Here is a 25,045-nt window from a genome sequence, read left to right as displayed (position 1 = left end):
GAGTACACAGAGGCTGTGACTTCATACATCAGCTTCTGTGAGGACAGCTGTGTTCCAACAAGCACCAGGGTGAGTTACAACAATGACAAACCCTGGTTTACAGCGGAATTGTTCAGAACTCAGACAGCTAAGGCTGCACAAGGATCAGGCATTTAGGAGTGGGGACAAAGACTTGTATAAAGAGTCAAAGTACAGGTTTAGCAGGGCGGTGAAAGACGCTAAACGACAGTACTCTGAGAAACTGCAACACCAGGGCCTCGTACGTGGTTCAGCAAAGTCGATCAAATGTCCTATTAGCCAGCCTAAATTAACTAGATGATTTATGTCAGGCTATGTCGGTTTCTCCAAGGCTGATCCGCTCTCAAACAGTCTCGTTAATTCGACCCAGACTATCAGGATCAGGATAATTGCGCGTGCCCGTCCTACGTCAAAAGGGGGACGCGTCGATCACCGAAACCATGATTTTCTAACAGTACAATGTTAAATAAACTCAAAGAAAGAGCCTCTTTTTACTCCGCTGACGAGCAGGAGATGATCATGAACGCATATGAGGAATTCAAGACCATAATCACGGCAAAATATAACACTGATGCCGCTGCGAGGGCTAGACAAGAAGCACGCAAAATATCACAGACAAGTTAAATGCGTAAGTGTTGGGAAAATGTATCGGCTAATTTTAATGCCTCATCACCCCAATCAATCACATTATATGTCTTTAAATGTGACTGCCGGCAGTTGGCTTTAATGGCTCATTGGATGATTCTTATCATCCAATGAGATCTTATAGCGAAAATAATTATCTCAACTCTTTCAGAATAAGTAGATAAAACAAGCCCAAAGAGTATCTAATTGATACTCATTAATATGAGGATATATGTACTGTATGCACGTATGTATCATGTAGCCTACTATATATGTGTATATACATGTCTGTGTAGATTACCATATAGAACTAGGAGTTTGAATCTGTGTGTGTGAATCTGTGTATGGGCGGATCAGTATGTATGTATGTATTATTCATCATCAGAAATTCAATCAATTGAAGCAGTGAAAAGAAATAGTGTGTGATTCTCTCTATTCTTATCATGAGTCCACCTTAATCATTTTCTACAATAATGATATGCTGGTGTATTAATGCAATTATTCAGCATAAATCCTGTTATTAATAATGTTGTCAGGTAGGGCTGGGCGGTATGACCAAAAATCCATATCATGGTATTTTTTAAGACTCTACCGGTTTCACGGTATATCACGGTATTTTTTTCCGCCTTAATGCAGGGCAGGCCATGCATTTCGTACCTGGGCCTTCACTGCTGTCTGGCAGCTGAAATACCACCTTACATTATGGCACCACAGCTTCTATTCATTTTTAAGGCTGTAACTATGTATGAGTCATTTGAATAACACTAGAGCATTTAGAAAATGCAAAAGCCTAAATTCAGGAAAATATAATGTTCTCAGCTGGTCTGGCTGTGGGATCCCCCCCGCGACCCAAAGAGATTGTCATAGGATTTTACTTTCACAACTCCAACATTGAACGTACTGCTCTGCAGTGTCTTTCCTCGTCTCAGTCTCCTCTGTCATGGTGTCTGGTACATCTTACTCTGGTCAGAATGTACATATTTGATTGGCTGAGCTGCATCACGCGATGTGATTCACTACCTGACAGCCTCTGCTGTTAAGTTTCGTTTCACAATAGTCACGTGCTCGCCCACTGACCAATCACAGCACACTCTGCACCTCGCGGCAGAGCCTGTGCATGGACACTGAGCGGCATGTAATGCTGACGTCATTATAGGCCGGCGCGCAGGCTCTGATAGTCAAAGAATACACCCAACATGTCAAACTAAAGATCTGATTGGTTGAACACTATGACAATCAACAATATCGTCCCCATTTACTTTAATCTGCACTGGCTGCAGGTGAGACTCTGCAGGCCTCGGGCCTCTCTTCTTACCTAGAGACACAGAGGTGAAATCTGATTGGATAAAAGCTCTACTTAAAACAAGCTGCACTGGAAGCAGAGCAACTGAGGACGACAGTAGCTGTGCAATGAGAAAATAAGATAATGGGAAAAATATTTTTATAAATTATAATACATGTAATGTATTTAAGAAAAATTATTAAATTATAAAATAGGTTTTTATTTTTATTCATTTATTTAAAAAAAAAAAAATATATAGCTTTGCGATTCTGTTTAGGCCAGCAGAGAAGGCCTTGCAGTCCTTGACGGCCCGCCACTGACATATATATATATATAATTTTATTTTATTTTATTATTTTAGTATCAGAACAGTGAAGAAAAGGTTTCCCTGAAAATGCACACTCCGGTACAGTAGGTACCGGTATGCACCTATGCAAGTTGGTAGCGATCCGCCAGTGGAATTTAAAGAAGAAGAAGAAGAAGCCGCTCCTACAGCTTCTTATCACCGTCTACTACCAACGTACATTTATAACAAATACCACACATATTACGTATTCTGCGTTGCATATGTGTCTGATCTAAATACCTTTTGTTGTTCAGTCTTTGTTCATCCTGCATCGCTCTTTTCTGTTCTTTAATGTGACGTTACTGGAGTCCCAGCTGTTAGTGAGCATTACCCAGTATGCAGTTCGGCGGAGAAATTTTATAAATGTACAAATATTAGTGCTACAAATTGTTTATCTGTCACAAACTGTTGAGTCGTGGTGTTTTGCCCTGTTAAAGAGCATTAGTTGTGGGTTGTTAATTGTAGTTACAATAATTGTTGTCATAAAGTTATAAAGTAAACCATGACTAGGGTTCCCTCTCAATACAGCTAAGACAACTAGCTCCGTCCATAGTACTCCTAGCGGCGAACATTATATTTTGCTGCCTGTTGAAGAGCAACAGAATTTATTTCAGCTGTGCACAGGTATGACGGTATATGAAAAATTCATATCGTATGGGAAATTAAAACCGGTATACCGGTCCCCTATTGTCAGGAGGTACAACTGCTAAATGTCAGGTCGTGCAACCAGGTAAAACATTAATTTTGTGCAATAAATAATTTAATATTATTTATTCAAACTATAATGTGAATAACTATTCTATTCCATGTATTCATTTGTACATTTGTATCATTATCTTTCTAAAATTGGGTGCTTAAAATAACAGAAACATGGACAATAGAATGCAATAATCTTAATTTGTTCTAAATACAAAACACATCCACAAAATAAGTATGTGTTAGGCACTGTAAACACCTAAGGGATACATGTCAAAGATTTCAGTCATAATGAATAGTAGGAAAATATATATATTTTTACAAATATCTGGTTGCTCTACCTGACATTATTTTAGCAGGTGACGTCGAAAAATACTGTGAAAAATACATTTACCTACTTTGAAAAGTTATTTAACAAATGAGACTTGGTTAAATACATTGTTCCACACTCAAAAATATGCATTACATCCAATTTGAAAATACTTTTTAAAAATTCATTTTTAGAAGCCTTATTTGTCAATGACCGGCCCCAAAAAAATGGCTGCTATGACTACGGGATACATTTCGGAGATCATGTCAGAAGGGGTGAGTGATGAGAATTCTGCCGGCTTGTCAGCTGAGAACCACTTGCCACAGCAGAAGCCGCCGAAGCTGATGGAGGGGGCTGCATCTGTGAATAGTTGGATGTCTTCTGGCTTGGTAATATGGTTGTCATAAAAGAAGGAGATGCCATTCCAAGAGGAGAGGAACTGGTGCCACAGTTTTAGCTCCATTTCCATGCCTCGTCGAATGTGACGTGGTTGTGGATATTTGGAAGGGAAGCGGCAACTGAAAGCAGGTTCGACGAGGAGCATCGACCTGTCCGGTTGAGGCGAATGGGCGAATGGGCCTAGCAGCGAAAGGGGTTGGGGTTTGGTGCATTTTAGGGCCAGGAGGAAATTTGAGATGAAGAATTAGATCCGATGGATTTTCTCAGTAGGTAGGAGACGTTGAAGTTGATGCCAAGGATTTTCAATGACGTGCTAGGACCTATGGCTAAGGCTACTTGGCCTGCGAGGCAGATGAGGGATGTAACGTAATTGATTGTTGTGTACTGCATGAAGTAGTCCGGGCTGGGAATTAGGCTATTGATGCTTGGGACGGTGGAGCCCTGGGGTGATGAGAGGTCTATGATAAGTCTCTTTTTCCCTGAATATTTCCTAGTAGCTACGCAGAATGGACTGATTAAGAATAGGGAAAAGATGGGTTAGTGAGTAGACTGATCATGAATGCGTCGTGGACTTCCTGGGCCAGTAGTTTATTGACTGTGTTGGGCTCTGACATGGCTGATTGCTATTTTTTACGTGTGTATGAGGATTCTGGCTTAACCTGCAAACCTGGGTGGAAGCCATATGTGAAACCTGTAAGAGGAAGAATAACAAACTGGCAGTCTGCATGGTTCTTTAAGGCAAAAGCCAGAGCATTAACGTTAATTGGGGTATTAAGATACTTACACGGGCTGCGCTTGGTTGGATTGTGGGGACAGGTTGGCCTGCAGTCGGCCCCTTCCTAGAAGGAGCAGGTATGGAGGAATCGGCAGCTAGAGGTGTTGCATCCTAAGTCGTCTGAGTTATCGTTAACCATCCTACCTCCCTGATAGAGGACCGGTGTAGCTCTCCTATCTATGCCTTTGGGGAGAAGGGCCGAAGGTGGTTGACTGGGTGGTGGCTGGTTTGGGGGTGATGGATGGTGGGGGGACTAGAAGCAGGCTGTGGTAAACGGTGGGGTTCTGTTTACTAGGAGCTGATGTAAAAGGCAGGGGGGCTGTGGGGTTGCGTGTGGTGGCCAGATGGGATGGTGCGCCCCAAAGCTCACAATTCAGGGAAGACCGAGCTGCGAAAACCAGATGATATCATCTGGTTTTCGCAGCACTAACTTGGGGTCTAGTGTTCCCCAGTATGTTCCCTGAGTGTACTGCTGCAAGCGACCGGCAGCTTCAGATGCAAATATAACATGATGTGTATAAAAGTTGCTGCCGAACCGCAAGGCCAGGGATCGAGGATCAGCAACATGTAATCATCCAACTCGGGGCCTGCGGTCAAGAATGGCAGAGCAGATGATGTCACGGTACAGGGAGAAAGAGTAGGCGAATTTCACTGTTGTGAGGTCGTTGGAGCAGTTGGGGAGTGGCGTTTTGAGTGTAAAGCGGCTGAGAGCTGTTCGCAATACTTAAATACTTTGTGCGGAGGAAATGTGATATGTCCAAGGCGTAGTCATTGTTCCCAAACTAAGTTATAAAACTTAATATAAAAAGTAACGTGCGGTATGCTGCAGCTACTATGCACTATTTTAAAAACATTTAGCTCCATCCCTACTCCAAGCTCAATGTGTCTCTTTGTAAATTCCTCTCACTTATGTGGCCTGGTAAAGTTAGAAGAGTCTTGCTGCGGTTTGAAGTTGCTCCTCAGATAATAAAACAACACCCCCTTATGACCAAAATGTAACTGTCAACTAAATCACAATGTTACTGAAAATCCTTAACTGAATGACATTGGAATAAGAGTAGTAGTCCTGCAGTCAATAAAAATACATTTATAATAATGATAATATAATGTTTTTTAAAACTGTTATGGCAGCTTTTAAATCTTAAAGTTAACATTGGAACAATAATTTGAAATTTTAGAATCCTAACCAGCCAGCTGATCATTTATGCTTGAGGTAAGAAAAGATAAAACTTCACAATCGCCCTTATGTGTTACTAAAGGACATACAAAATAAACCATTCCAATACTCTCCCCTCTTGACGTATTAAGAAATATGCCACTATGTACTGTTAGATCCGGGAGTTTTATAGCCTGATACTAGGCTAACTACTAACTCAGCTCTCTATACTCAATCGTCACTAAATTCCACTGGAAAAATAAGAAACCAAGAATTAAGAATTCATTACACAAGGCAAACATTTTTGTTATGAGATTCACGCCAGAAATCCTTTTACATTGCAAATAAAATAGTTCCGATAGCTAAGTTCACGCCACCTGGCACTGCAGATCTGTTAAACTCTTTTGGAAAGGAATCACTGAGTCACTAGATGCCTCCCATTATTCCTCTCACTGTGCTTACTAGGAGACATATCCAGAAATAACCGGAACAAATCAAACTGTTGATTACTCCCCTCAGCCCTAAATATTGCCAAGAAATCTTTCCTCATGAACTGGAAATCAAGAAAAAAATTTAATATAGACTCATCTTTGGTTGGGATGAGTTCACACACAGTAGGGAGATTGACTATATCATGACCGGTGCAGACTAAACAACTTCAAGCTCAACGCTCTAAAGACAATGGAGATGGTTGTGGTTTTCCGAAGAATGCAGAGACACCTGCCCCCATCACCCTGTGTGACTCCCTGGTCGCCATTGTGGAGTTGGTATTGTTGGCATGGTTATTCTGCACATTTGTTTTGTAATAATTATATCTAAAGTCTTTAACAATGAACAATTTGGATCTTCATAGAAGAGCAGCCCCCCCCCATGTTAAAGTGCTAGTCAGCCCTGGCTCTGTCTATGAGAATCAGTGACAGCCAGTGACTGTTCTCTGACTTCCAGCCTTAAACCACGTGCATGTCAACCTCTTGAAATGGGATGGACTGTGTTTTATTGTGCCTTCACAGCAAGGCACGCCGATTGGCATTCATGACGGAATCCTGGAAAACATTTAATAATATAACAGGCTACTAACAAGGACATCTGGCTGTAGGCTACTAAAGGCCACTGCAAGACTTAGAAAGAACGGACAAGAACAGGTAGGCTAACCTGTTGGTCAAACCTTTTTGACCTACAGTAGAAGCATGAATCAGAAATGTACTGTAGGAAATGAAAAGATGAATACGTCATTATCTGCTTTAGCCTCTTTACTATTTGCTGTGATGACTGTTTAACTGTGGGCTAATCACTTGGTTTTTCATATACATCTATCCATATAATAAAGCTCTGCCTAACAGCAGCAGCTGAAAGTGTGGAAAAACTCTAATTCTTCATATAGATTTTATTGATGCTAAACTAACGATTGATCTATTGATTTGTTTTCAGATTGATTGATTAAATCTTAAGTCTTTGAAATAACAGAACATAGTAAAATAACTAAAGTGATTTGTAGCTGTCATGTTTTCACTGATCAAAACGCACAGACATTCTGTGATACTGTGATACTGTGACAACTGCAGCCAGAGATTAATTGGTGTTTGTGCTTGAGAAATTATTTTAACAATAGTTTATCAAAGTTGTTGTTGATACATTTGTCTTTCAATCGAACAAATAATGTATTGACAAATCCTTTCAGCACTAGACTTTATACATTTTAAATGTATTTTTATTTATCTCATATTTGTCATGTGGCCATGTCTTTGCATATGAAGGGATAAATAAAGTCGAGAGTGAAACTAAATAAAGTGTAAAAAATGTACAAAGCATGTTCATCATAGAGACTTGTTGGCAGAAAACAGCTGATCGGATTTTGGAGCCTGTGGTTATTTTAGTCTGACTGTGACCTGCCAATCAGTCATGCCAATCCATCACTTGTGCAGGTCTCAGGACTACAATGAACATTCAGTCTGCTATCAACAAAGAGGTCTTCATCCCTCGCGATGAGCGGCTGTTGGTGACTGTGGAGGTGCGTAGGAGGAAAAGGAAGAGAATGTCTTTCCTGCCTACTGGAGCCCAAGGAGACTACGCCACATTCATCTGTGTTTCAGGTTAAATCTGTCTTCATTTTGTGAAAATTAGCTAAGTATTGACAGTCTGTAAATTGTGTTTGTTATTTACAGACAGGCAGCACAATGAAAGTAGGTCCCTCAGATTAGTAACAGAAACTCTGATTGGCCAGTCATTCATTTCATCTTGTAAGAAAGAGCCTCTCTTGTCAGCAGACATTACAGCCATTTAGCAGATGCTTTTATCCAAAGCAACTTACAATTCAGATTCTATCACATTTCTACACCGTAGGCACAACTACGGGAGCAATTTTGGGGTTAAGTGCTCAAGGACACATCAACATGCATCTCCCCGGAGCCAGGGATTGAACCGTTGACCCTCTGATTGAAAGACGGCCCTGCTATCCACTTGGCCACAGTCGCCAGACCAGCTGGAGGTTCAATTACTCCCCGATTCACTGGCTGATGTCATTCATTAGACCCTAACATTTAAAGTGTAGACAAAATAGAAACAGTGAAAAGCAAAGCTTTATTTGTTTTCACGGCTAATGGTCATTTCTGAACTGAAAAGTTATGTTTTGATATGTACAACAATTTAAGTCTAGAGTAGTTTCATTAATTATGAGCAAAAATAGGCATCCGGTTGTTTGTTGCCTGACCTAAGTTTATGTTTAACTTTCAAGGACAACTTGTGGCATGATGATCCTGTTACTATACAGAGCCACAAAACCTTTTGGGGGGTAGGTTAGTGTGGACATATCAAATAAACATACCCAGGAAATGTATATTATCAAAATCAAATTCAGCAGTAAAAGAAATGAAGAAGAATTTAGCTCATTGAATGTACCATTGCATACCTTAAATATGTCATCGATGAACCTCAGAACCACAGGGAAACCTTTAAATGTAAGGGGTTAGACAGTTATTATGGATGCATTTCTTTTCCCAGAAGAACTGTCCATAACCATGCCCTCGCTCTGAAAAAAGGAGCCAGTGTATTGAAAGATGTTCATGAATAAAATAAATTCAGATAGTGTCAATACAAATTCAATAGGGGACAGAATGCCTTCATAACAGGTACTCAAGGAGTGTGACTTTCAGTCCATCTCATAAGGGGTGCAGGTATAGAGGCTTTGCACATCTAGAATGGCTAAAATCCTTTTCGGTTCACTATCAAAAGTATAAATACATTTGAGGACATATGCTGTGTCTCCTAGATGGGAGGGAAGTTCGACCATCCATTTTTCATGAAAGAAATACACAAATTGAGACAAAGGTTCAGTTAGGCAATACTTGAAACAATAGGGCGAAGAATGGGTAAGCCATGAACAAATGGGATACTTTCTCTTAATCCGTAATCCAACCTCCTGAGAGCGCCAATACTTTATATTTATATTTCTAGGTATTTGTTTATTTGTAAGGGACAAGTACAGAGAAACATTGACCATTACAGAGGCAGTGTCCAATGTATTGTACATATTTATATGGCAGAAGCTAAGTTCCAACACCAGTCCCTTGATCGGCATTGATAGTTTTGGAATCATTACAATTTCATGTTACACTTTAAAATCTTAAAATCAGTGCATATAATCAAACACACAAACATACCCAAACAAATAAATGAAACAAACAAAACAGAATGCAAAACAAACATTTATTTTAGTGCATAAGTAATGACTTGGTGTCATGGTTACAGTTCTGGCAAAGTTTAACCAGTACTGGAAAAATGTTTTAAAATCCTGAATCTGCTTTCAGGATTTTAGGGAATTCCAGAGGGCTGTGCCTTTAATTGAGAATACAGTTTGTGCAAAGGAAGTCTTACAGTGTCTGGTTCTATAATTTCCTTTTGATATCCTTTGGGTGTTAGTGGTAGTATAGTGAAGTCCAATTCTGAAGTTGTCAAAACTGAGAAGATTATACTTCTTTAGGATGTTGCAATGATGAAATATTAGTGATGTCTTGTCCAGAACATTGGTATATTGGTTATAACAGGATGTTAGTGGTTTAATGGAGGAGAGGTTATGTGGTATGAGAAAAAAAACATTGTTTGCATTAATGTTTGTGCTGTATTAAAGGGTAAGCAGCATTTGATTTGCCTGAAGGTTTGATCAGCCCTAACAGTTCTATATAACTATGTGGCAAACCTTAATTGAGAGTACAAAATAATTTCAAGATACTTTCAATCCTGTACCCTCTTTGTTCTCTAGTTCATTGTCTTCAGCCTCACTTCCTTCTGATTTATCCTTTTCGCTGGCCATAATCTAGTGTTACTTGCCTTTTTGAAGTGTGCAGTAGGTTGGTTGACGATGTCTCCCATACTCTGCCTTCAGCATACAGTATTCCTTTGTATTTCTTTCGTATTTCTTGACTTTATAAGTCTACAATCCTTTTAAGGATCTAGTGATCTTGTTGGACAGGGTATTGAAAGTGTCAATTTCCATTGTGTCTTTAATCTGCATTAGTTTTGCAGTGATTGCAGTTTTCTGGTTGATTAAGAGGACAAGGACGAGGGAACATTTATTCAGGATTTTTTTTGCACGAGTTTTTATTATATACCACCTAGTTACACCAATATGTAGGAAAGTACGGACGTGATAACCCCTCCCTATGCCTCAAACTTTGTGCATGTTTGATGAAGGTTATAGTACTCATATTTAAAGTCAAGACCCTAAACATAACATCGTGGGGAGCTTCACTGCTCGGACTAAATTATAAATTATCAAGGTAAAAAAAGATTTTTTCAGTACGGCATTCCTAGTTCTTTTGTGCAGCTATTATGTAAACACGTTAATTTTTTTTAACTATTATTGAAGGCTTTCAATAAGGATATCATATTTTGTATACGATTTACCTAGTGACCAACACAAGACCACATCAGCTCCTCATTATAAAGGTGAAGCAGTTTGGTGGCTCCTCCTCCTTCACCAGAAGGTCCCAGTGGAGGGTGGAGCAGCTCCGACAGGTCAACGGCATCAACCCCAACAAGGTTAGCAGCATTCTGTTCTTACTAGTAGTGATCTATCAACATATCGACTTTGTTCTGCCTATATCCTGCTCTTCCAGGACAGCCCAGAGTTCGACCTGGTGTTTGACAATGCTGTGGACCAGTGGGTAACCAGCTCATCAGCAGAGAAGTGTATCTTTGTCCAAGTCCTGTACCACGCCTGCCAGACCTACTGGGAGGGGAAAGCAGGACGTCTGGGCAAGACGGGCCACCAAAGGGGAGCAAGTCAGTGCGCTCACAGCAAGTTCGGATGTGGTCCCAGTGACTCCTCACCAGACTCTGCAATTAGAACCCTGCAGGCCCGACGGAAGAGCTACGTTCCTCCAAGACAGACAGAGTTCATCAACTGCCAATCCAAACTAACAGGAGGTAGTGTCACATGATTATTGAGGTTTATGATACGTTGGGAATCATTTAGTTGATATGTGAATGAGCCTGTTTTAATGTGTTCTTTCAGATGCCTGCACCATGAATCTGGTCATCTACCGCTGCAAAGCCTTCTTGAATCGTATGAAGAATATGATGGTTGCAAACCAAAGTCGATCACCCGCTCAAGGTAAGGCAGTGATGAAATGGGGGCCTAAAGTGCATTTACAGATCATGTATAGTTATGGTCAATACCATGAAAAGGGCCCTATAATTCCTTCTTGGGTTCTGGAGGAGCTATGTCAAGTCTGAGAAAATCACAAACAAAAACACCTTTATTGGCCGAGTACATGTGCCCATACAAGGAATTAAACTCTTACATCTCTCTTGATGTACTTACACAGAAATATCAAAAACAGCTAGGGATAAGGACAACAAAGCTGATCAGATAAAGGTAAAGAATACTAGACTCTATTGTTGAATACCAGAGCCCCCCAGGGCTGTGTGCTCAGCCCCCTCCTGTTCACGCTGTACACCCACAACCAACAAATTCAACAATTAGGTTTCCAGTCGATTTTCTGTGGAGGTCACGATCCAGTTCTGATCCCACACTCACTCACACACACACACACACACACACACACACACACACACACACACACACAAACTCAAACATGACTGAAGTGTCATCCGCAAACTTCACAACAGTTTGCAGATGACACTACAGTCATTGGCCAGATTACAAACAATGATACATCCTATAAAGAGAAAATGAACAACCTTACAGAGTGGTGCTCAGAGAAAAGTCAGTAAAACCAAGGAGCTGATTGTTGATTTTAGAAAAAAGGAGACGAAGACGCACATCCCTGTCTACATCAATGGAGCTGAGGTGGAGCAAGTTAAGCAGCTGTAAGTTCCTTGGAATCAGCATCACAAACAACCTGACATGGTCATCACACATTATCCTGCTGAAGAAAGGTCAAACGGCTGTATTTCTTAAGAAGGCAAAATTCTCGTGCCAAGCTCTTGTCAATTTTTACAGAGGAGCAATAGAAAGCACTGGAAACATTACAAACTGGCATGAGATGTTCAGGGTTCAGGACAGGAGGGCTCTACAGATTGTGATAAAAAAAAACACCCAGAAAATCATTTGCATCCATCTTCTGAGCATCAGTGATATTGCTAAGGAGAGGAGCCTGTGAAGAGCTAAAGGGATATTAAAAGAAAAAACCCACCCAGCGACAGCATGTTCACTCTGCTGCCGTCTGGAAAAAGATACAGTAAGTATCAGCTGCCGTTCCACCAGAGTTCAAAATAGCTTCTTTCCTCTGGCTGTGAGACTCTTTAACTCACCCCCCACCCTAATTTAGTTTTTTGTTTTCTTTCCTTTATAGCAAATTGGGACTACAATCTAAATTTTCTAGTGCAACCCTATTGTACAACGACAAATAAAAACATTGTAACAAGTAGTGAAACAATAGGAATATATATATATATATATTTATATAAAGCATCAATGTCCAACAATAAAATGAAAATGAAAAGTCTATATACAAGTCAAGTGTTATGTAAATTGTGTACTGTACAAGCTGAACCTGATGATGTCATAGTTTTGTAATTTTCAATGCTGCTTGGAGATTTGAAGATGTGGGTCTTTACCAGGCAGGGAGGGATACATGGAAATATGCTGTTTGTTTGTTGTAGGATTTAGTTTTTTTGGAGCTTGTCCCATACTAGGGACTAAAATCAGGATATTTCAGTGAAAAATGAAATTGCTCGAGTAAAGAGTTGGAAAGACTAAGACTATGGCTAACGCAATAGTTCTTTACCAGAATGTATTCTCTTAACTACTTAATTGTGTTCTATAAAGGATGAATACTTTGGTCAGCAGATTTCAACTGACATCAACAATCTGTTTGGAGCTGTGGGAAACACAAACTCTTCCAGTATTGTGATCCAATATTAGTTTATTAATTTAGTTCACTTGGCTTTAAAAAAATACAAAAACGAGATTGTGGCATTAGAGCTAGTGCCAGTATCAGACTAGGCAATATTTTTACTTACGGTCACTTTGTTAGCTTAGTCAGATTAAGTTATTGAACCCTGACCGATGATCCGTGTGATTGGTAAGGTAGTAGGGGCCAACATCATTGTTCCACCTGGCAGCACCAACCGTGAATGTTATTTATGTTATCACGGGTTTGTGAATGAAAGTGAAGCTGGAACCATGTGGTCACTGCGTAGCGAAGGGGCGCTCTGTGTTTTTCTTTCCAAGTCACAAGATCGAGGGTGAGTGTGAGAAGCGAACAGATGTGCATGAAGAGATAGGTTGACCATTTTCCAATATAACTTCCAGGGTCTGATTATGTTTTTGGTGATGTATCAAAATTGAAATATATATGAAAGTGATATGAAATAGATCTTTTATTCAAAACAATTCCAGAACTTAATCAAACTTAGATTTAACCCAAACAACTTTTCCTTTACTCATTTTTATTTTGAATACATTGTTGTATTTTTCAAAGTTCAAGACCAAAATTTGAACTTTCTGAAGTTTCATTTTTTTTTTTTCAAATGATCAAAACTATTGACCTGGATTTGGCTCTATAATGATGACATGTAGTGTTAAAGGGATTTGAGTGGTCAGAAGACTAGAAAATCGTAAGTAGAAGTCCATTTACAATTTACAAATAATAACAATAGTTGTAGCAGTTGGTGTCAGGCTGGTCCAAGGCAAGTCTGAGCCAGCCCTAACTATAAGCGTTATCATAAAGGAAAGTCTTAAGCCTACTCTTAAATGTGGTGAGTTCTTCTGCCCCCCGGACTGAAACAGGAAGCTGGTTCCACAGAAGAGAAGCTTGATAACTGAAGGCTCTGGCTCCCATCCTACTTTTTAAGACTGTAGGAACCACAAGTAACCCTGAATTTAGGGAGCACAGCTCTCTAGTAGGATAGTATGGTACTATAAGCTCCTTAAGATATGATGGTGCCTGACCAATTAGGGCTTTGTAGGAGAGAAGGATTTTAAATTAAATTCTTGATTTTAAAGGAAGTAAGTGCAGAGAAGCTAATTCGAACCTGTTCCACCAGATGCGCGAGAAGTGTACAAAGAGGACGGAGAGCAACATATTTTCAGGATGCTCAGAATTCCTAAACCTCAAAATGTTTTTTAGCATAGAGAGAGATTTCAGAGTGCGTAAGCATCTCAAATCCATTAAAACTCTGCAAAAAAGATGGTCAGTGGAGTCAAGGGTCAGAAACTACAAACACTTTTCTTCACTGAACAGGAAGACTTTGGCGTCTGCTTCCTTTTTTTGTGTTTTCTGGGATTCAAAACGACACACTTCCTGTTACAGGTTTCCTCCTACCACCATGATTCCTCAGGTCATATCATCCTGGGCTTGTGTCCTTCTGGGTAATTTTCCCTTCTGTCTTTTTGTCTATTGTCCTATAGCAGAAAGGCCTCTCTGTGATGTGGCGGTGAGATGAGAGGACACTTTGTTTATTTCTGGGAGGTCGACACAATGAAGCCCAGTGCTTTGAGACTGATAGGCAGCGCGGCGCACCATTGAACCCGCTGACAGGATTCAATGGATGGGAGATGTGCCAGGCTGCAGCAAGGCACCAAGTTACTAATGCTAAACCTTTTAAGCTGTTTGCAATCAGTCTTTGCAGTTAAAGAAAAATAACTCAAAATAAGGAATCTGTTAATTGTGTTGTCATATGCCGGCGAGAGCCTCGTCGTGGCAGTGTAGCAACTATCCACCTTACATGGAGCTACACAAACTGAAGAGCAGAAAGTGTGATCATTTTAAATAACTACAACTTATGAAAACACAAGGAACTGTTACACCATAGAGTCTTGCCATATTTTGTGACTGTTCCAGCTGCGTTGATTAAATTGATTAAGATAGTTTTTTCCCAGAATCTCTCCCACAGTCTCTGTCACAGTCTTTGAAAATAAATCTGCAGCTTTCAGCTCCTCCAGCAAGCGTCCTCGATCCTTGATCCTTGATCCTCAAGATTTGACAGGAGAATTGGAATGTCCTTCAAGATGGAGTGGTGAGATTGATTTCTGGGTCACAGATTTGCACATCAAAATGCAGTTGAGGCCGATTTGCTACACAAGAAAAACATTACAAGCAAAACCACACAAAAACAGTAGTTCAATCAGGAGAGACTTGTTTTATAATTTAACAATGATTTATTATACATGCATCAAATACAAAAAGTGCAAAGTCTTTGGCGATTGGACTCCATCCTGAAGTACTATCACCGAAGGTAGGGATACTGAGGTCCAATAGGTCCAATCCCCCCTGGAGTGGTGAAAGGAGTTGTTGCCATCTGATGATGAATCAGGAGCATGGCTGTGATGCTGACTGGAGGTGACTGGGGTGGAGGCGGGTCGCATCTGCTTAATGCTGAAATGACAACTGACAGCAGCAGAGAGGAGAACACTTTAACGTTTGACAGCAACGATCTGATTGGCTGAAGGAAGCTGTGTGACGAATCTGGTTGGTTACTTAAAAGTGCACACCCCCAATCAGCTGATAGAGTAATTACAAGGAGAGGAGAGACAGGGAATGCAAGTGAGTGTCTTTCTGACTGAACTTGAGCTACATTTCAATCAGGAGAGACTTGTTTTATAATTTAACAATAATTTATTAGACATGCATCAAATATGAAAAGTGCAAAGTCTTTGGCGATTGGACTCCATCCTGAAGTACTATCACTGAGGGTAGGGATACTGAGGTCCAATAGGCCTAATCCCCCAAAAGAAATGTATTTATATTAATAAATAAATACCTTACCTACTGCTGTGGTGAATTTCCTAAGAAAATAGAAAATTAGTTATGAGAGAAATCTAAGGGTAGAACATGAACGAGTAGATGTTAGATTGTGAGAGGTCCAGTTTTAGTCAAAGCAAAGGATAGAGGAATGCCACGATGGACTGCAGACTAGGATACGGTGGTCTGGAAGACCGCAGAGACAGGATAGTGCGGGTCTAGATAGCCCATAGTGGAGAATGGCAGGATTTCAACAGATCCCGAAACATATGGCGGGGTCGGCCCTGCGGAGGGTCCGAGCGCAGGACGGGATAGGTGAGGGCCAAGCTAGACCGCAGACAAGGATAGGTTGGGTCATATTAGTTAGGCGTAGGATAGCCGGGGGTCACGTTTAGACCGCAGAGCAGAATAGGGGGGTTCAAGGGAGAACGTAGAACAGCATGGTTGGGGGTCTTACGGCCCCCGCAAGGTTGCACTCACTGCCTCAGCACAACCAGACCGGGTTAGCTCACCCGGGAAACTAGAACGTATGTCATACTTTGACAGGTCTCACATCATTCGGACCGCGAAATAGAAATTATGTCATATCTGACTGCGAAATTAGAAATTTGTCAACTCTGGACGGGTCTCTTATCATACGGACCAGAAAATTAGAAACGGGGCACCTCAGACCCTCTCTTTCTTTTAGGAAAGTAAAATGGTCCCGTCGGACCAGGAAACAGACACATTAAGCCAGGTCACGGTCACCTAGGAAAAACAGTCGCGATAAGCCAGGTCACGTGAGACCAGGAGATTGGGAAACAGTGTTAGACCAATCAGATGGAGAAAACGGTCGAGTCACACCAGAGGAATAGAGTAAGGTAAACGTAGCCATCAACGTAAGGGCAGAAAACACCTGCTAGGAGGTAAGCATCCTGTGCAATATAGGAAGCGTGATAGGCTGTGTTTTTATAAACCTTTATTTATCCAGGGCAGGTCCGCTGAGCTCAAATGCTATTTTTTTTTTTTGTTGGTCTGGAAGGTGAGGAGAAGATTTAGAAATACCTTTTAGCAGTAATTTGATGGCTGCATTGGAAAACAAACTAGATGCCGCAGGATCACAGCATCTAATATTAAATTGAAGGCCGGCAAGCAAACTACGAATATATGGAGGTCTAAAATGCCGAACATCCATGCAATAGCAAATAAGGCACAAACTGTGTTTATGAGAACAGGTTTAAGAGGCATGCCAACTGTAACACAAAACAAAGTGAAAGTACTCCAAGCAAAATCGTACGTCTTTACAGTAGAAACTGCTAAACCCTTCCTCATATATCTTTTAGCTGCCTCCATATAATCTCCCACGTGGCTTTGCTTTAAGACAGCATCAGGGTGTGACATGAGGGCACCGTTATTGACACGGGACTGGCCTCTGGACAGATGTTCCGGAAAGCCTGGAATTTAAAGCGGGAAAGTGAATCAGCCAGAGTATTAAAATGACCTGGCACATGGCGGGCAGTGATAATGAAGTTGTGGGTGACGGCTGCCAAAGTGATGCTTCTCATGAACGGCATGATATCTTTGGAAGAAGAGCGCCCTCTATTGATAATATCGACAACTGCTTGATTGTCGCACATGATGGAGATGCGCTTGCATTTCCAGTGCTGCCCCCAGACAAAGCAGGTCACGGCAATGGGGTAAATCTCATACAGTGCTGAGGAATTTTCAGCCCCCCTAAAATGTTCTTCAGCCCCCCCAAATAATTTGGCATTATTGGCTTTAAAAAAAATATATATGTATATATTTTTTTATTTTGGTGATGTCATTAAATTAAACTATTGTTTCTCACATGGACCAGTTATTTAAAACTCGAACATGCTACAGATGTGCGTGTGTTGTGGTTTATATGTTTTCTCCCCCTTCAAATTACAATCCATTAGCCCAGGGGTCCCCAACTGGCGGACCGCGGTCCGGATCCGGATCCAGATGCAGTTGCATCCGGACCCAGGACTTAAAACCGATAGATAATTCGGAATTATACATATTAGGCAATGAGTTTATACTTTAACCGGCGCTTCTTATTCAGCCGTTAACGCACTTGTTCAGCGGTGCAGGAAACACACCAACCAATGCATTGTAAATCACATCACGTGATGCAGCTCAGCCAATCAAATATGGGTATTCTGACAAGTTTCCTGACTCGAGCGAGGTTTACACACACCGTGACACACGGGGCTAAGACGAGGAGAGAGAAAGAAGAGCAGGAAAATTGCGCTAATCGAAGAAGTAACATGACGTTCTCCAAAAAGAGAAACGTGTTCAGAGAGAATAGAATCTATAAGCAAAAATTAACGGAATATTAATTATTACCACAGGCAGTTAAAACCAGCATGTCTCATATGTTCAGAAACCGTAACTATTGATAAAAGCGGCAAATGAAGCGCACTACAAGGCAAAGCACAACTCTTTTGAACAAACGTATCCTCTCACATCTGAAATGAAGTCACAGAAAATAAACCAAAGAGCCCAATATGACCAGAATCCTAACACATGAATTCACTGTCCAACAAGGATGTCAACAGAGAGAATAGAGCTGAAACAAGTTTTGAAATTTGAAAACTGAGAATAATAATTGTTAAAATGTAATTGATGTATACTTTCTTTATTTTGACAGTTGTTGACTACACAGAGACGTTCTTACTACTACTAGGCTTCTTGAATATGAATATGAATATGAATATATATATAGATATGGCACTAAATAGCGAGAGTTAGATATTATTGCAACGTTCCGGACCTTTGCCCGAGGACATTTTCTCAATCTGGATCTTTTGGAATTTTAGTTGAATACCCCTGCAATAGCCTATCATCATACTTAACGATATAAACCCCGGGCACTAGGATTGAACCAATCTATAAACTGTCTGAAACAATGGATATCCGCGGCCCCAAATGGGCCCCAAAAACAATTGCCACAATAGCGCAAACATGCCACTCCCCTTTCTTTGAATCCTAGAAACACCCCTGCTTGATAGAACCCCCCAAAACGCACAGATGGTGCGGCATCGGTGTAAAATTTCAAAGAATCCAAGGAATTCACCAGATCATCGTAGAAGAATGTAACCCCATTCCAGTTATCGAGCAGACGAGACCAGAACCGTAGGTCAGAGCGACACCCTTCATCCAGATACCCTAGATCGTGCAACTTGCTCACGGAAGATGCCATGTCCAACAAGCGGGAGATGAATGAGCGTCCCTGTGGAATGACGCACATGGCAAAATTAAGATGCCCTAGCAGGGGGAGCAACTGCTGTTTAGTTATGTTTTCAGCCGTGCAATATGACTTGGTAATCTTGCGGATGCGCTGCAGTTTCGCGATCGGAAGAGACGCTTCCATGTCTAGTGTATCGAGTATGATGCCCAGGAACTCCAGACGTGTGTCTGGCCCCATGGTTTTCTCATCCGTGAGTGGAATGCCAAGGGAGTGGAAACACCGTTTCAACTTCCAGCAGATGAAGGACAGCTGGGACCCTGACTCTATTAAGTAGTATCCAGCAAAGTGCTTCGGACACTTGGTTGAAGATAAATGGGCTGCTTTTGCACCCGAAAGTCAACCGTACCCCAAAATAGAAATTGGAATCCCACCTGATTCCGAAGAGATGCCACTGGGAAGGATGGATCGGCACAATTTATTAATTGTATTAATTTAATGGCATTGTCAACCGAGGCGTAATGGAGAGAGAATAGCTCGGAAGGGATGAGGCTTTTAATGCTTGGACGTGGGCAGGAAGAAGGAGCGGACAGATCGAAGATTAACCTTTTCTTCCCCGAGTACTTCCGTGGCTACCCCTATAGGACTGGTGCGAAACACGGTGAATGGAGAGGACTTGAAGGGGCCAATTACGTAGTTTTTCTTAACCTCTTTCTCAATCAACTGAAAAACCGTATCTGGATCATTTACCACTGACTGCAGATTCTTAGCCACATGCGTTTCAGTAGGCATAGCAAGGACTCCCACGCGGAAACCTTGTGACAAGCCCGTAAGCAGATCGTCTACGAACACAGAATCAGGATGAGAGGCAAGTTCAATCGACAGTGACTGGAGATTTATTGGTGTAGAGCAGGGGTCACCAACCTTTTTGAAACCGAGAGCTACTTCAAGGGTACTGAGTAGTACGAAGGGCTACTTGTTTGATACAAACTTCATGAATAACAAAGTTGCACAGATCACCTTTTAATAATAATATATGTGAAGAGACTGATCACATGTCAATGTTAATTATTCCTCACAATAATTATAAACAATGATTGTGTATTTTGTTCAAAATCGCACCCATTATATTTTTGTAAAAATTATCACTTCTAAAATTTTTTAGGAAATCATTAACTGTCATATCTTCACATCATGGTTTGTACTAACCACTACCTTCGTAACATTTTTGAACAAATCATGAACTCTGTCCCATGTTTATACAAATTATCAGTTATGTAAGATAAAAAAATCAACTCTCACATTTTTAAATCCTATTACATTAGTACTAATGACCACATTTTGGGAAATCTGGGTCAACTTTGCATTGCGCAATGAAGCCTGCATGCCGGCCTGTAGTCTGTAGTCACCGACACCAGCTTTTTTTTGGGTACCTTTTTCTCCACGAAGAAACTAGTAAAATGTCTTGTCTATAGCCGAGGGGGGATCCAACCCTCCGAGGCACGCGAGCGTCTTTGGTCGCCTGCGTTCAAACCTCGAGTCTGGGCATTTTCGATAATACTGCGTTGACTCGCCTCTACCCCCGCCACCCACGAGTTGTTGCCCCGCGGCCTGTTCCGAGGACTGACGGACCTGACGACGGTGTGCGATCACGGCGTGGGCGGTGCCAACGGGAAGCGCCCGCCATTCGGAACCTGAAAACCTAGTGTGGTGCGGCGGCCTCTTCCTTTTAAAATCTACATGAATGCAAGCGTTTATGATTCAAAAAGAACAGAAACTACAAATTTTAGACAGAGCTCCATGGGGACCTAGTGCTATTTTTAGAACATGCCTTGCGGGCGACTCACATGGTCCCTGCGGGCGACCAGGTGCCCGCGGGCACCGTGTTGGCTACCTCTGGTGTAGAGGGATGCTGCGTCAAAATGTTTTTGAACCACGATGTTTCCCTTTCCGTGGGAGAGGTCTGGCTGCACTGCGGGGGCAGACTGACCGGGGGTGAGCATCCTTGCAGTAGCTGCAGATGTGAAGATAACGACAGTTTTGATATGTACACACACTTTCATTAAAATTCATACAACTCTGAATGTAATTTTGATTAGGCACCTCACGCCCAGCGAACGTTGGCTGAAACACCGCCGAGGGACAGAGCGGGGCTATGTGGCCCGAATTCCCGCACGAACCACATGCGGGTTCGTGCGGCCATGACCAGTAACTCGGTATCCAGCACTGACCAGTCCAACCGGGAGTTATACTGCGAAATATACAGGGCGGCTTTGCTGGAGAACGCCTTATGGTACTGGTAAAAGATGTTCCTCGCATATTTCAGCTGTAGCTCGCCGATCAGTGCCATGTAGGTGTCAGCTCCTGTCTTCTGTCTGGGTAGACCGCACATATCACGTCCCGATATACCCCGAACACTACCATAAACTGTCCAATTGATAAATCTCTGATTAGCCTTGGATCTGTCGATTTAAACACCGCAGCGATGTTACCACCGGAGGCTAAGCTTGTATCACACTCGGGGGAGGGCAGCATTATGCTTACCAAATTGATGTCTTTCTCCTGCAGGATTTTAGACCTAAGACGAGTAGTAATATTAGCTGCCTGAGGAATGTATGACCTACCCATTGGAGGAGCCGGTACTGCAGATGCCAGCGAATGTTGGGCTACTTCTATTTGCGAAGAAGTGGAGGCCTGGCTAAGCATGACGGCTGGTTGCCGCATGGCGTCCTGGGTGGCGGTGATGGTAACTGATGCTGGCGCCGGAATTGCCGCGTTCCCCAGGGATTGCAGGCGAGCCTCGATGGTGTGCATGGAGCTCACCAGTGACTGTAGAGTGGAGATTACGGTGTTGTCTGTGTTAGATGGGCCAGGAGTTGCTGGTGGAGCAGGATTCCGAGACATTGCCTCTTTCCTCTTCGCCTGTGGTGCTTGGGCTGAGCCGTTTTTTTTCGCTCTTTTCCGCCCTGGTGCAGCCGCTGGTCGGGGATCTACTGGATCGCTGCTAACTGTGAGCCTCAACAGCTCACGGAGCTGGGATAGCGGAAGGCCTGGTGCTGGATTAATGCCACAACCTTCCAGCTGGGCCAAGAGGGTTTCTTGCTCGTCTGGGTGGGAGCCGCTACGCCGCCCAGGGCGAGTGCTTTTGCGCCGGACGCCCGGCAGGCTGCATGCCGGCTCCAGCGGGCTGCATGCCAGCTCCGGCTAGCTATCGAGATTGTGACTTGCATGTCTTACAAAAGGATCAGAATCGGAGTCCGACATACTCAGTACCAACAAAATGCTAAGCTGCAAAGGGTAAACCACTGCTTAATGCTCTCGCATCTGCTTAATGCTGAAATGACAACTGACAGCAGTAGAGAGGAGAACACTTTAACGTTTGACAGCAACGATCTGATTGGCTGAAGGAAACTGTGTGACGAATCTGGTTGGTTACTTAAAAGTGCACACCCCCAATCAGCTGATAGAGTAATTACAAGGAGAGGAGAGACAGGGAATACGAGTGAGTGTCTTCCTGACTGAACTTGCGCTTGAGCTACATTACATTCCTGTGGTGCATTTTTTGAATTTGCATCAGGAGGAATTTAAACAGCAGCAACACAATAATTATCTGGGTAGATAATATGGCAGACATCTTAACATTCAAAATTTGATATCAGGGAAACATTTTACCATCAACTTTGACTGTGTTTGAGCACCAAGCATCATGATGTAAACACAGAATTCTCCTCCTCTGGTCCACCGGAGTCCTGCTCTCTGTTCTTCGGTCCACCCGTCAAGTGCAGCTTGATCCGCGATAAACGATGGAGCCAGGTCTCTGTGAAGATGTGGTCACAACAGTCACCGACCTCCCGCTACTGGAGTCTTATTTCATCCTTCTTATTTTTCTGTGACCGGACATCAGACAGCCAGGAGTAGGCTAGGTAGTGGAGTAGCCTCAGGTCCGAGCTGGGTTAGCTTAGCTTCTATCTCGGCTCTCCTCCCTCTCCTCCTGGGTTCGTCGCCTATGCTTTTGGTGGCGTTTGGTATGGCTGGTGTGGCTGGATGTTGATGTTGATGAGTGTTTCTCTGTTACATGCCATACACCCTTCAGTAACAAAGATGAAAAGACAACATATTACTCTGACTGATGATGTTAATAAAAGTCTTTTTGATATATGTTTTCTTCTTTTGTGTGTATGAACAGGTCAGCCAGGGCAGGGTGTCACATGGAGCCCTATGGGTAATGTAGTCCACAGGTTGAATGTGGTTCTGGGGCAGCGTGGAGAGAGACTGACTCGTGCTGAGGACAAGACTGCGGAACTGATGCACAAAACCCAGCAGTTTGCAGACACTGTTCACAAGGTGACATAAACATACAGCTATATATATATATATATATATATAGGTATATATATATATAGCTTTTAACTTGACCATATATGTAATATAAATTACAAAGTCCAGATTTGTATATTGACTGTATTTGTTTATTCTACATTGTTTTATTTCCAATGCAGATGGCCCTGAAGCATTCAAAGTAGAGTCTGTTGGTGGATGAATGGAGTTCTTCAGATGTTGAAGATGAATCCTGTAACATGGACACTAACACAGTCTGGGCCCAGCAGATACAGCCAACTCGTCATGAACATATATAACTGAGTGCAGCAGAGGACTAAATACTCTGTCCTTGTGATCTTAATCTTTCAAAGTTCAGTTCACCTGTCCATTATGAGAAAAAAACTGGACTTGTACATTTAAGCTGCAGTTATTTAACATTGTTTTTGTATAATTAGTCATTGAATTGTTTTGACCTATCACTTATTATATTGTTTGAATAGATAGGGGCTGTGTGACAGGAAGTATTTTTTTCCGGTAATGTCTCCTCATGGTTTGGACTTCATTGGATTTAATTATTATTTAGTTACTCACCACTTGTCATAATTCTGTGTTCCTAATGTGTTTTTGTAGTGTGTAGACAGTACAGTGTCATGTTGTCAAAATTGTGTTATATCTAGGATTATATCAATGAGTCCTGAACAGTCAACCTGTCACTTCTGGTCTGTGTCTTCTTGGTCTGTGTCTTCTGGTCCGTGTCTTTTTGGTCTGTGTCTTCTGGTCCGTGTCTTTTTGGTCTGCGTCTTCTGGTCCGTGTCTTTTGGTCCGTGTCTTTTGGTCCATTTTTTAAGTTTGTCTTAGAGGTCCTGTCTTTGAGAGTTGAGTGAAGGTGGTTCAGGTAAATTGAGATTTTTTTCATTGAATAGTATTGTGAGCAAGGCAAATGAAGCTGGTCTGTGTAAAAAAAAGTCAGAGTGACAGTTGAAACCCTCCAGGTTTGCATCACTCCTTTCCATACATAGCTGTAATGCTGATTGAAACAGTGGATGTAGTATTTGTTTTTTTAAGCGTGATCTAATTTCCACTTGGAGTACTTTGATATATTAAGGGAAGTAATTATAATCAAGCTTAGCTTTTGGCTACAGTTTAATGTGTGTGATGTACTGTAAATGTCTCTGATGTATTAACTGAGTGAACTAAATAAATAAGCCTGGACCTGACAGTTGGGCTGTGCTTTGTTATTTTATACTCAAGGACATCACCTGTTCAGCTTTGATCACCAGATGGCGCTCACAGAGTAAGGAAGAATAACTTCAGCACTGTAGCAGTTGACAGTAACAGTTGTAATTTTACTGATGCAACTTCAAACAGATTTGTTAATCTGTCAGACCCATTGTAATGGACATCAAATATTTATTTGTCTCATTTTCCTTAACCAATAAATGTCATGTTTCAATATCTAAACATATACTGGAACTTGCCAGGTGAAAGAGGCAGAGATGGCTCCAAGATGAAGGCAGCCCACCTCTGAACCCATGGCGTGTTACCGTCTGGAGAGCAGGCATCAGACCTAAATGCAGATAACTGAAGAAAAGGCAGCAGGAACGATTCAATGATTAATTGGAAATAGCTCACAGGTCTTGAGTCTAAAATGGGCAGGCAGGAAACAGCAGCCAAGGTTGGAAGAAAACAGGTAAGAGGAAACCAAAGTCCAAGCAGAAATTAAG

General features: G+C 41.8%; 1 protein-coding gene across 1 annotated transcript; it reads left to right on the top strand.

The window, feature by feature from the left end:
* The first annotated feature begins 6,495 nt into the window (after nt 1–6,495).
* Nucleotides 6,496–24,538, top strand: stxbp6l (syntaxin binding protein 6 (amisyn), like). The gene is made up of 7 exons (XM_031872839.1): nt 6,496–6,748; nt 7,529–7,696; nt 10,510–10,640; nt 10,718–11,027; nt 11,116–11,214; nt 23,188–23,345; nt 23,501–24,538. The coding sequence occupies exons 2-7, from the start codon at nt 7,543–7,545 to the stop codon at nt 23,522–23,524; spliced, it is 876 nt and encodes a 291-aa protein (XP_031728699.1). The 5' UTR covers nt 6,496–6,748; nt 7,529–7,542; the 3' UTR covers nt 23,525–24,538.
* Nucleotides 24,539–25,045: the final 507 nt, after the last annotated feature.

The sequence above is a fragment of the Anarrhichthys ocellatus genome, unplaced genomic scaffold, assembly GCF_004355925.1.
Source record: "Anarrhichthys ocellatus isolate YVR2014 unplaced genomic scaffold, GSC_Weel_1.0 scaffold66, whole genome shotgun sequence".
In the NCBI taxonomy this organism is placed as follows: Eukaryota; Metazoa; Chordata; class Actinopteri; order Perciformes; family Anarhichadidae; genus Anarrhichthys; species Anarrhichthys ocellatus.
The sequence above is the reverse complement of the archived record's forward strand: the minus strand, read 5'-3'. Positions and strand labels throughout refer to the sequence as shown.